The 13,614-nt window shown below is 29.9% G+C and overlaps 1 protein-coding gene across 1 annotated transcript in view; it reads right to left on the bottom strand.

Moving 5' to 3' along the window:
* Nucleotides 1–205: 205 nt before the first annotated feature.
* Nucleotides 206–13,614, bottom strand: part of nAChRalpha1 (nicotinic acetylcholine receptor alpha1) — a 115,729-nt gene continuing 102,320 nt past the window's right edge. The window contains 2 exon segments of the mRNA XM_011500784.1: nt 206–1,061; nt 13,155–13,614. The exon segment at nt 13,155–13,614 is cut by the window's right edge and continues 20 nt beyond it. Of these exon segments, the coding sequence (XP_011499086.1) occupies nt 858–1,061; nt 13,155–13,614 (664 nt within the window). The 3' untranslated portion in view covers nt 206–857.

Genomic DNA, 13,614 nt, shown 5'->3' with positions numbered 1-13,614 from the left:
CGTGCCTTACGCTCCTTATCGTCCTTTCTGCCGTTCGACTCTATCTCCCTGGTATTTTATTCGACAGAGAGGGGAGCGTATCGCAGTTAAAAATTGGCAGTTCCTTCAAAAGAAAATTAAGTTTTTTCTAGCTCTGTCGTTCCCTCTCCTCCGCTCCCTTTCTCACGCTCCTAGCCCCGCTCACCCCCTCGCTGTATTTTGCACAGGCACGCAAATCGATTCGCGTCGCAAATCTTCGTCCCTTATTTATAACGCATCTTTATGTCTTACTATGTATATATATATGTATTTGCATGAGGAGTTAACGTGTTAATTTTGCGCTTTATGGGGTTACGTAAAGTTAATGCGAGTCTCATATAAAATCGGCAGTTCGGGATTACTGTTCTTATTAACTGTTTTTTTTTTCTCCTTACTTTTATTTATTTTTCTTTACTCGTTAATCGCAAGTTTAATAGCGCCACATCACGTCAACTCTCTAGCTTTACGTATGAAACCAGATTTACAAAAATACGGTACGCGATCTGCCGCGGTATTTGGCACTTTTGTCCCTCTCTCTTTGTCATTACTGTATTCGTGTATCCGCTCATCGCGAATATTCACCTCGTTACGGTGTTCCTCGCTGGTCGCCAATTAACGAACGAACGATATTTGTTATGGGGGATGCGAGGGGGAGGTTTCGCGCGACCTAACCATCTTTTATCATACAACCGGCGACTGTGACTGCAAGGTCAGCCGTTTATTTTCGACCGCCCACGAAAACCACTAAGCTTTTGTTGGATTGCCCAGATAATCGCTAGAGCCGAGAGCTTATCACCGTTAAAATCAATAACACGACGTCGGTCGCGCTTCGACATTGACTAGTCTTCCTCCGGGGCCATGTTCAGCAGCATCATTTTTTTCTTCGCGATTTTGCTGTACTTAATGTCGATGGGCTTGGTGGTGTCGTAGAGACTGGGCGCTTGGAGGATGATCAAAGCTGTGCCGAGAATACAGGCGACCGTGAACAGCCAAAGAAAAATCCTGTCGATTACCATAGCCACGTACTTCCAGTCCTCCTCCACCTAAAATCATTAAAATTCGTATGCTCACATTAATATTAACATAATGTAATATAGGCCAGAAGAGTAATTCTTAACGGCGCGATGACGTATCGTGTGTATAAATTGAGAGAAGTGCGAGTTAAAATTTCATAAATAATGATGGTAGATGGACACGCCCTAACCACATATCTACTTTAGTATTTATAAATTTTAATTATTTTTTAATTCTACGTTTGCTATTTAATATATTTTATAATTTATGAATTTGATTATTAAGTGAGACGCGGCGTCAACTAATAACACTTTTACCGTTTAGAGGCTAATTTATAACAAGTCTTTGGTTTATAGTTTAAAGTTTAAAATCAATACGAACTCGTAGGCAAACTTTTAAATTAGCCAGCCCGAGTATAAAAAACAAATTTTTATATTTATTAAATAAATTAAGAGTAAGATTGAATCTTTACTTTTTATAGTGGATAAGTCATTCGATACTATAATAATTGTTCCTTAAAATATGTAATTTTATTTAACTTTCATATTTATTCACAAAAATACCTAAATTCTTTTTCAGCAATTTACGATGTCTTTATGAAAAGCGTGATCGTTAAGGCGAAAGTGCCAATTTCTTATTTAATCTATATTTTTTATTAAGTTTACATAATGTTTTTTATATGAAAATACGATATATGAAAAAAAAATTAATTGACATGAATAATTATATATATATATATATATATATATATATATATATATAAACTACAAGTTGTCGACAAATTTTAGTAATTTTTTGATATTTATAAAAAACACTTTGACTTCAAAGTAAACAAAAATATTTTTTAAACTTAATTATTAATCACATAGTGTAAAAAAAATTATTCATCAGATTAAAATATCATTGTTTCATTATTAATTAAATTATTCCCAATTTATAGAACTTGTACAAAGCATAATTTTCTTCTATAGAAATAAAAATTTATGACTCTATTATAAAAAATATTTCTATTAAATCTTTATATTATTATTCAATGGTTATACAGCTTATAGATGAAACAGTTTTAAATTTATTAATAATAAACGTAAACATAATTTACATGCATATCATTATAATAACCATAAAATTTTATATAATATTTCCGATATTTTAATATGTAAGTAGTCGCAGCGTAGCGTTTTCAAACGATAAAAATTTTACGAATTTATCATAAGATATATGAGTCAACGCGTGATAAAAATAATATATTTATAAATTCGTGTATTCATTAAATAAGATATAAACCATTGTAGTAGTTTCATCAACTATTCTTACATTTAATTTATCATAAATTAAGATTTTGATAAATTTATTTATTGGAATACAGATTTTTACATTCGTTTTTCATTCGTTTTTTTTTGTTTTTTTTTTTTTTGTTTTTGTTTTTTTAATACAAAGCAACTGTTTTTATTTATTTCATAGATTTTTAAGCAGTTTTCTCTAGCGCATCGGTCGTTTGCCGTCTTAAACGCATCATGTCTTCCGCAGATTCTATTCCCTTCATAAATGCAGCAAGTTGTTTCTGAACAACTGTGTCTGCTATAGTCTATTAACTTTGTAAACCTTTCACTCTATGCTTTCACATATCTTTCATTTCATTCAACATAAAATTTAATATTCCCTTTTAATGTAGAGGATTTGAAAAAAGTTAAAAACAATTTTACTAATATTAATTAATGATCCTCGAATGAATATTTATTAAATATAAAGTATTAAAAAATAATTGGAGGTTCTAACAAAATTTAGATTAATATACTTCTTTCAATTTAGAGATGAATGAACTAGAATTTTTTTAGAAAGTAAAAATTTGGATTTTACCGCAATCGAAGTTGAATTTCAGTTTTTAATTATAGAAAGTGATAGGAAAAAGAAAAATTATGCATTAGAAGGCGTGTAAATGTATATTTACGGAGTGATTTAAAGCTATGAAAGAACAAAGTTTTGGCTATCGATGAAATGTTAATGATAAAAATTATCTTTATACCTCCTAATTAACTAAATGAAACTTTAGTATAAAATTTCTGCTGTTAGTCAAAGTATTACAGTGAAAAACTTTTAAAAAATTGTCGACGCGCAAATAAAGATGTATGATATATGTGTTTTGAATATTGAAGTTCGTATCATAAATAAATAAAATACTTGCTTTCAGATGCTTATCAAGAAGCTGTGATGCGTTGAATAATTCAAAATGGTTTCATTTATTATGTGCGTGCGTGCGTGCGTGCGTGCGTGCGTGCGTGCGTGTGTGTGTGTGTGTGTGTGTGTTTGTATGAAGTAAATAAATCATGTGCATGTTTATATACTTTGTTGGGAAATTTTACTTTAATACCTTATGTAAATATTGTTTGGCCAGAAATTATTTCTATATTTTATGTCAAGTATCTCATCTTTTAAATGAAATTTTATGTACATTACTCAATATATTGCAATAAATCATAAACAGAATTCATTTTTTTATTAACACATATAAAATTAAGCCTATTAAACATAATTATAATTACTGCAATATTACTCAAATCCTTACGAATTGGTAAAAAATTTTATGAATATTACTTAATACGTTCTGATAAATTATAAATAAAATTAATTTTTGTAATGACACATTATATAAAATTAAGCTCATGAAATATAATTATCATTATTGCGATACTATTGAAAATACTTACAAATTGATATAAGCTGTACAATTTTCAAGCACTATATTGGTAATTCATTTGGTTAAATTGAAACAATATTTGTTAAATATTCTGGTATGTATTAAAAAAATTAATTGCTTATTCATAGCTTTGTATTATGATATAAAAATTAAAACGAGAATGCTAATGACTTGGAATTATTCGAGGCGAGTGGATTAGCATGTACAATTGGCTTATCAGACAATAAATAATTTAAATTACTCAAGTTTATTTCGAGATTTATTCGAAATCGAGGGAACAAATACTTCTGTCATTTTAATTTATAAAACGAATATTGTTTTTCCATTTATTCGGTAAATCGCAGTCTCGTTAAAATATTTGTTAGGATAAATATTATTTAATTATTTATGGCAAGTACAAGGTAAAAGATGATAAAAACAATAATCTCGACCATTTTTTTTTTTTTTAACTAAGAAAATTTTTATAATACAATAGTTTTTAATATTCTATATTCTATACGAAATAATATATTATTAATTATTATTGAAAAGATATAATAATGAATAACAATGACAAATTATTTTATTAATAACATTATTTTGTAAATATTAATCAATTTTTTTTTATATCATATAGATAATGATGATAATGTTATTTTACAAAAAATTAATTTTATTTTGCATTTTTATTTTGACTTCACCTCGTGTTTGGTTTTATTTATTCTACTGACTTTTATTGTGTCATAATTTACGTGTAACTTGAATTTGAATAAAAATCTAAATTATGAGTTAAATAAAATTATTGATCTACGTATGCTAGTTTATTATGATTATAAATTATGATTTATAATGAATGAAAAAATTACGATATACTATAAGTTAGTTTATTTTAAGTATCATTTTATATTTAAGACATCTACTTATATGGATTCTATTACTATAGGTTAAAAGTTTATTTTAGAGGCAAAAAATATTTCTTACATTGTTAAATTTGTTAATAAATGCTACTAAAAACATTTTGTCACTATACGGAAAAGAATATATTTTATAATTCGTTGGACGCGTCATAAAATTCATTTTATACCTTTTTTTATTGTTCTTAGAACAACGAATTATTTAAAATATGCAGTTACATAATTATATTTATAAGTTAGTAAGGATTCAAGAACACTGTGTTATTATAATTAAGATTTGATTTTTTAAACTACTAATACATTTTATTCTATTTATTATATTACTTTAAGTAGATCGATTCATTTTTTCAAATAAATTGAAAATACATTGAAGATATTCATTGTTTAAAATAACTTTTTCAGAGAATCGGTCTTTACTCTGCAACTATACTTAAATTTCATACTTGTAATGACGAAAATGTATGCAGTTTACATTTACATAAATATTTTTTCTAAAAAATTATTATTACACATTATTATTAAATATATTATCTAAAAAAAAAAAAAGAATATTAAAATACTCCTTTTCAAATTCAAATTACGTCTAACGTTACAGATTTTTAATGATTTTTTAATAGTAACTTTTTATATTAATTAAACAAGTGTAAATTTAAAAGAATTTTTTTTTCTACATTAATAAAGAATTCATCTAATTGAAAATCCGAATTTTGTAGATATTCAAAATACTTATTCTCAAGTTGCTTTAATCTTTTCGATATGGCAACATGTTAAGGTTCGCATAAATTTTAATAAATTGCGATAACCACATAAGCTGGTTCTAATACGCGAGAATTGTCCTTCTCCATTAAATTTTAAGCATTAAATTTCAGAAAAATTATTGCTCTTCACCTACGCATAAAATGAAATTATAATTTAGCACTAATTAAATTGATAAATACATTTCATTAATATGATTACAGTACTTTTAGTTAATCCGTAATTTTTTACAATCAACATCGGCCCAATGTTAGCTTAATCGACTCACTATTTACTCACCATTTACTCACACACTTATCATAGATTGGCACATGAATTGAATGACAACTAGGCTTAGAACCTTATAAGTCCTTCATATTTAATAATTATATTATGACACAGTGGATTTATGAGGTCTTCTTCTATATATCTTATAAACTATATTAAATAAAAATTAAAAATTAAAATAATTGTATGAAATAATTTCTACTATCTATCAACGCTATATCCAGTGGCTTGAATATTCATGAAACGAATTAAATAATGAACAACATTGAAATTTTTTTAACGGATTATTACACACACTGTAATAGTCGCTAAATATTTAATGTCATTATACTGGAAGCTCCTTGTGTTACTAGCAGCAGAGACTAGACCAGGGAACGCGTATGTTCGCGTCAAGTTATTACACGCGCGACAGCAGAGGATTTACTTTAGATTAATTTGTTATTGTATTGCCGGAAAATTAATTTGAATTATAGTTCTCATCGGGTCATATACTCATTGCTTCATTTTCTTTTACTTTTACTCTTCTTTTACTTTTCTTATATTAGAATACCCAGAAGAAAATATATTCCATAAAAATATAGTTGGATATACGAATGTATTAGATATCAACTATAGTTATTATTATTATTATTATTATATATATATACATATATATATATATGCGCGCGCGCGTCTATTTCATTTTGAAATGTGGTTTTTATTCTATTTTTTTATCTATATAACGAGCTACATAATTTCATTTAACAAAAAATCAAGAGAAAAACTCACTTTCAGTAAATTTTTACAAAATATGTGTTATAAATTTTTATGTTCATCTTTGCACATTTATGTATAGTAAATCATGTTGTATTTTTATAATCTTCTGATTACTTATGTAAATGTTTAATATAAAAATTATAATTTCATTAAGTGTTACATTATTATCATCGAATAGTTTTTATTAAGAAATCAAGACATTCATATACAGTATCAAATATTTTTATATTAATGAATTTAAAAAAATTTATTTTGTGTTCATTTATCAATATGATTCTTATTTCGTAAAGCTAATAATAATTAATAATGCATTTGTTAATCGAGTTTCATTCATTACAAAATGGTTTAATAATATTTGTGAAAATTAATATAAAATTGAAATAAAATATATAAACAGTTATATAATAAAATAATTCTCATTTGTCTTATAAATATAAATCAAAATTTTATGTTATAGGAGATGGATAATTTCATGATTCATTTTAATTTATAATCTGTTGATAATTAGTAACTCGTGTTACTAACTTCAAAAAATTTTATATATATATGATAGAATACTTTACAAATATATTTAAATATTGTTGTATTAAAAAAAAAAAAAATGGACATTTTTATTTGTTATTTTAATGTTATTTCAATAAAATTTAAATACGACGACAACAAATTTTGTTATATTGTTGAATTAAGACTTGTTATAATTTAAAAATGGAATTAAAAATGACAAAGAGACTTCCATACAAAACAATCCTTATTTAAAATTTAACTTTTTAAATATGAAATAATTTTATTTTAATGGAGATGTAAGATGATGAGGGATAGGCGGAGATTTAAAAATTGTCATATTTTACAGAAATAAAAAATTTACGAAATACAAATTAATTACAATGGTCATATGAAATAATATCTATAAATTTTGTAAAATAATATTACATTATTCGTTGCAACTTGAAAATTATTATTAACTTTTCTAGCACAACGAATTTTTAAATGATACTAATGTAATATTGTTAATGCAATTCAAGTTAAAATCGTAGTGAACTAGAATCAAAGAAATGATTGATTGATTTTTATAAATCCTTTGATTTCCGTTAGGAGAAACAATGGAATTAGAAATAAAAATTATGTGGTTCATTTTCGAACAATGAGAAATGTCCTTTTTATTGAAGAACGTATGTAATCATTTTTCGATACGCTCTGCTTGACTCGACAATTTAATGTTGAAAAAAAAGTAACTGAAAATGTGATATTCAGTCATTTGAAAATACTTTTAAAATTAATCAGTTAATTTATATGAAAGTCCACTTTACGAAATTATAAATATTATAATAAATTTAATTTTTATTTCTATAACCAACGTAAATGGCCTTTAAATACAATAAATAACATTTGAAAAAGTATAATAACGAATACTCCCCGTGTAGTTGTATGATTTTTCTATGATTCACGATGACAAATGGCTTAAGTAAAAAATTTTATTTTTGTCGTTTCGGATAAGAAAGATATGCACTCCACAAAACAAAGAGCCTTGCTTACTTGTTCTATGCAGCTGCATGTTACGCGTTTCTTAACGTACGAGAATGAAAATAGTTTTAAAATATATATACTTGGTAGGGCATTTGCATAAGGAATAGAGAAATAGTAGAGGAACTGAACAAAGAGCTTAATACAGAGGAATGAAATGCTATATAATAATCTGATAGGTTTGCGTACGTGAATTTAAACTGGCAAGAGCCAAAGTAGAAAATTGGCAGCGTCAGAGAAGAGCGAAGATGTGTTCTTCCACTTTCTCTCTCTCTCTCTCTCTCTCTCTCTCTCTCTATCTATCTATCTATCTATCTATCTATCTATCTATCTATCTATCTATCTATCTATCTATCTATCTATCTATCTATCTATCTATCTATCTATCTATCTATCTATCTATCTATCTATCTATCTATCTATCTATCTATCTATCTATCTATCTATCTATCTATCTATCTATCTATCTATCTATCTATCTATCTATCTATCTATCTATCTATCTATCTATCTATCTATCTATCTATCTATCTATCTATCTATCTATCTATCTATCTATCTATCTATCTATCTATCTATCTATCTATCTATCTATCTATCTATCTATCTATCTATCTATCTATCTATCTATCTATCTATCTATCTATCTATCTATCTATCTATCTATCTATCTATCTATCTATCTATCTATCTATCTATCTATCTATCTATCTATCTATCTATCTATCTATCTATCTATCTATCTATCTATCTATCTATCTATCTATCTATCTATCTATCTATCTATCTATCTATCTATCTATCTATCTCTCTCTCTCTATCTCTCTATCTCTCTATCTCACGTTTCATTCCTTTTGTTTCGCTCCTCCGGCTTCACATTCTCCCTCACTCTCTCCCGCTCCCTCCCTCTCCCACTCACCATCCCTTCCTCACCCCCTCTCACTATTATCTTTATCACATGCTCGCGTGCATATACGTGCATAAAGTTGTTAAATCGGTCGCAAGGTGCATTTGGCAAAATGTGCGATTCTGTCGCAGTGCGTTCCTACTAGATAGGTTTCCCAAATAATTTATTTCGACTCTCAGACTGCGCTCGGTAAGTACGCCCAGAACCAACGTCCGCGTCCAAGAACAAATCGAGCAAAGGGGCTGAAAAAAATCATTCCACAGTCCTCGGATGAAGCCTGCAGGACCGTTTGCTATCGCGAGTTCTTTATCTGCTATCAACGAGGCGTGACTAATTTTCAGAACGACGTACGCGACAGCCGCGTGCGCCTACATACGTACCGCGGCAATTTACGAGCCCGAGTACGAACTCGACTAGAGCGCGCTTAACGATGCGAAATTATTTATCCCTTAGATGCGTCCTTCTCACACACGCGCACGCGACAACGTTCACTATCTCCCGATCTCTCCTCGATCTCTCTCACTCTTTCTCTCGCTCTTGCATCGTTTTTGCAGTATGCCACCACACGAAAGATCAATATCACGCCACATGCCGCGAATCCGTCCCCTTCGTCTTCTTGCTTCTCTATTCAGCGCCGCTCCCCCGATCCTGCTCTATTTCATTTTATCATTTTACTTTTCTTTTCCAGCCGATCCTCGATATAACAATATACTAACTTGTGGAAAATCGATTATCCGACTGTCTATTTCGTGGAGAACAGGCAACTGCATCTTATGTAAAATAATTGTATTGTTTTATTAAGTGAATTCGTTTTTTTTGTTTTTTGTTTTTTTGTTTTGTTTTGTTTTGTTTTGTTGTTTTGTTAGTTTGTTTTTTTTCGTTTTTTGGTTTTTATTAAATGAGTATCCTATTAATGGGTCATATTCCAGCTATATAAATGTTTTGTGGCCTGAACAATAGACTGCAACGATAAGTGCATGAGACTGGTACCTTTACAATTTGAAGCATATAATAGGTGGCAGGTTTTTGTGTTGTATTAGAAGCGAGCCATGAGTGAAATGAGGACGAGACGAGACGATAGCGGAAAATTGGCTTTGATTTAAATAGAAATCCACTCCTTGCGGAGCGAATAGAGAGACTGAAGTTGATCGGTCTTAATGCGCTGCATAAAGACTTAAAGACATTGCCGAGGACGTCGACGAAAGAGTGAAAAAGTCAAGAAGTCGGGATGGCTAGATAGCCAAAAAAAAAAAAAAAAAAAAAAAAAAAAAAAAAAAAAAAAAATTATTTAACTAAAAGACAAGTAGATAAAAAGAGAAACAACGGTAAGGAGAGAAATAGCTAGGTAGGGCGAAAATAATGGCAACGAGACGAAAGAGAAAGAGAGATAGAAAAGAAATGGTAGCAGGAAAGAGATTGATGAGAACGATCACCCTCGTTTACCACACCCTTCTCAATAATTTTTCTGTTTTTTTTTTCTGCGCTTGTCTCGACTGCCACAAGCCCCATTCTCTGAACTTCGGTTTGCATTATCAAAATTTGACAGTGTTTTATTCGTTTAAGAATAAAGGAAATGCGCACAAAAAATCTATATTTAAATTGCGAATCATTGTTCAATAAAGGGGATTAATTTTGTTAGCTAATACCTGTTAGAAAATCTTGAAAGACGATTTAAGGAGATTTAATGCGCGATCGATTCAACGCGATTTGACGATGCATTCTAGCAATTTCACACTTAAGCAAATTCTCTTCCACTAAATATCAATTAAACTCTACTATCTTTTATATGCACTTCTAATTAATACTGTTTTGCATAGGAATAAAATGCTCGTGGTATGATTAAACTTAGCATTATCTGAAGATATTCAAGTTCAAAGCTATAACTTAAAATTTTATTCCCTTTTTTCTTTTATGCATCAATAATTTAATCGATAAGTTGTTTGCTTATAGAGATTGCGCAATTGTTAAAGTGATACGCATTGTTCATGGTATATTTGTGGAAGTTGGCCCGAGTCGTCGATTGAATTCGCATCAAGCGTATGCGTGACAATTACGCATTTTTATTTACCATATCCTTCCCTATTTTACGTTCATTTCTAATCTTTCATTTATGTTTGGAAATGTTTGAAAAGAAAGAAAGCCTCTGAAAATCCTCGACGTACTTTAGCTAATTGCATATTCTTCCCAAAACAATCAGCTAATATTCGTTTAAGTAGCGAAGGTGTTTCACGTGTCGGTTAGACCATTGTCAATTATAGATTAGCTTACCTTGTTAGCCAAACAACATGTGTTTTGCTAATCGTCGCAACTTCTCAAGTAGCGTATTACTTCATTCTTTATATTTCGAAAGGATAAATAAAAATTCGATGACGTTTCAAATATTGACAAATTTAAAAAAAAATTGACACAATATAATATTCAAATTGTATGGATGTTTGTAATAGTTAGTATATGAGTGGCAAATACTGGCTTTGAGTTTATTACGAATACTTGAACCTATAAATTCAGTAATTTGATTGTTCGTCTATGACATATTTCTAAATAATGATTTTATTTCGTAGGGATCGTATATTGTGTAATGGCTTTAGGTTGTGGGGAAAGGAGGAGGAGGGGGGGGGGGGGGGGGGGGGGAGAGAATAATTTGAAGGAACTTTGTTCCTTGTCGGTATACGTGTGTGTACATTCGCAATGGTAAAATTGATAACTTTTTTGGACATCTTAGATCGTCCATCGATCTCTCAGTTGCAACATCGAGGTTTGATTTTCCCTTGGCCGGTTCGCAATATTCATCTGCCACACCCTCTCGAATAACCCAGTAAGGACACACCTATTCCGGATAATTTGAAACATTTCCAACATCCTACTTTCGCTGAGTGTGGGAGAAAAAAAATGTATTATTTATTCCTCTATTGCTCTGCATTCGTGATAATCGTAAAACTTAATCGACTACCAAAAACCTTTATTTCAGTTGACTAAATTAATTAATACACATTACATCCACTGTATCACATTGCTTCATCTCCTACTGTTAACATATCTATGTTTCTCTAATAAATCGTAAAATATCAATCAAATTTCTGTTATTTTTATATCTAGAGGAGCTGTTTTACTTACGCACTCATTACCGATAATTTAATTTAACGTAATGCATTATCATTTCTTCGGCTTAACAACACACACGTATATAGGACAATGAAAACTTGTTTTCAGATATAATTCTTGGTAATCAAAAAGGTGACGATCATAAATGACATAATAACATTAATTATATAATTTGATAATGTTTTTGATTATTAAATATTTGTAAAAATTTAAGCACGTTTATTTGTTTCAAATTTCCATTCTAAATAGTGTAAATATATAGTAAAAAATTCTGACAACTTTTCTGCGAATAAAATAAGAATAACTGAAGAGCGCAAGTACAAATGTCGTTGAAAAATTATTGAAAACATTTGGAAATTTATCGACAGTTAGAGTGGCTATTTATCGATTTAAAATATCCTTAATTTAACGGACATTATGCTTATTTCATTAAAAGAGATTCTATTTCTTAAAATATCGAGCAATCGGGATTGTTTTAAATTTCTCATTCAACTAACGTGCATATTACAATTCAAAAATATTTTTTCAATTCATGTATATTTTTGAGAAACTAGTATAAGCTAAATGTGAATATTTAAAATAGATGATATTGATTTATTTTTTACAATGAAATCATATATTCGATATAAGTTTAATTATTTGCTCCCCTCATTATTAAATATTAACGTTGACATTTTTGTCAAATCATTATCGAGTGGAATGAAATTCTTTTGGAACGAAAGGCAACGTTGAATATTTGTTTGGTAGCGTTGCGAAAATTGCTGATTTTACCACTTTTACTACTTTCACTACTCGAGAACATTTATTATACATAAGTAAATGTAAGAAAGGATTCGTATTTATATGCGTCTTTCAATTATAACTACTCGTTTCACTTGATTCCATAAGAATCAATGTAGAGTGTGGCCAATGTTAATTGAGGCTAATCTAAAGTTTATTAAATAATTGGGATTATAAATATAAATATTATAAATTATAAATTATAAATATAAATAATTAATAATAATAAATTGGGATTAACAGATGAATGCTTCTTGGCATATCTGTTAAAAGCGAGCTTATTAGGTAGAATTACCAATTACCATGAACGTTAATATGAAATGCCGGTATTATTGATTTCGTGCTACGAATAAGACTTCTTGATATATCAACGCGAATAACCCCTGGAAATGCGAATATAAATACAATAGATAATAATAATAATAATAATAATAATCATACTCACACTCTCGAATTTATCTTTGTTCTTGGCGTGCTGGGCGATAAACCTTGCATCCTCGATAGTCCGCTCGATCTCCCTGAGCATCGGCTTGTCGAAGGTCGGACTGAGCTGGAGATCTTCGTGCGTTACGTAGGTGGGACTGGCGGGCCCGAAGAGGTCGTCGTCGGTTCCTGGCAGGGGGAGCGACGGAGGCATCGACTCTTCCATGGCGACGGAGAAGTCGAGACGCACCGCGGCACCCGGCAAATTGGGCAGACTCGGCAAACTCGGCAACTCGTACTCGCTATACCTTTTGCCGCAGTAATTCCCGTACTTGTCGGTGTCAGTCATGTGGAAAACGTCGGTGAGAATGGCTTCGGGTGGCTTGCCGATGTCGTCGTCGTCGTCGTCGTCGTCGTCCTCGTCGTCGTCGTCGTCGTTGTCGGGCTCGGAGCCGTCACCGGCGTCGTTCTTTTTCGGCCGC

The sequence above is a fragment of the Ceratosolen solmsi genome, unplaced genomic scaffold (assembly GCF_000503995.2).
Source record: "Ceratosolen solmsi marchali unplaced genomic scaffold, CerSol_1.0 scaffold27, whole genome shotgun sequence".
Lineage (NCBI taxonomy): Eukaryota > Metazoa > Arthropoda > Insecta > Hymenoptera > Agaonidae > Ceratosolen > Ceratosolen solmsi.
This window is presented reverse-complemented; position numbering and strand designations above follow the sequence as displayed.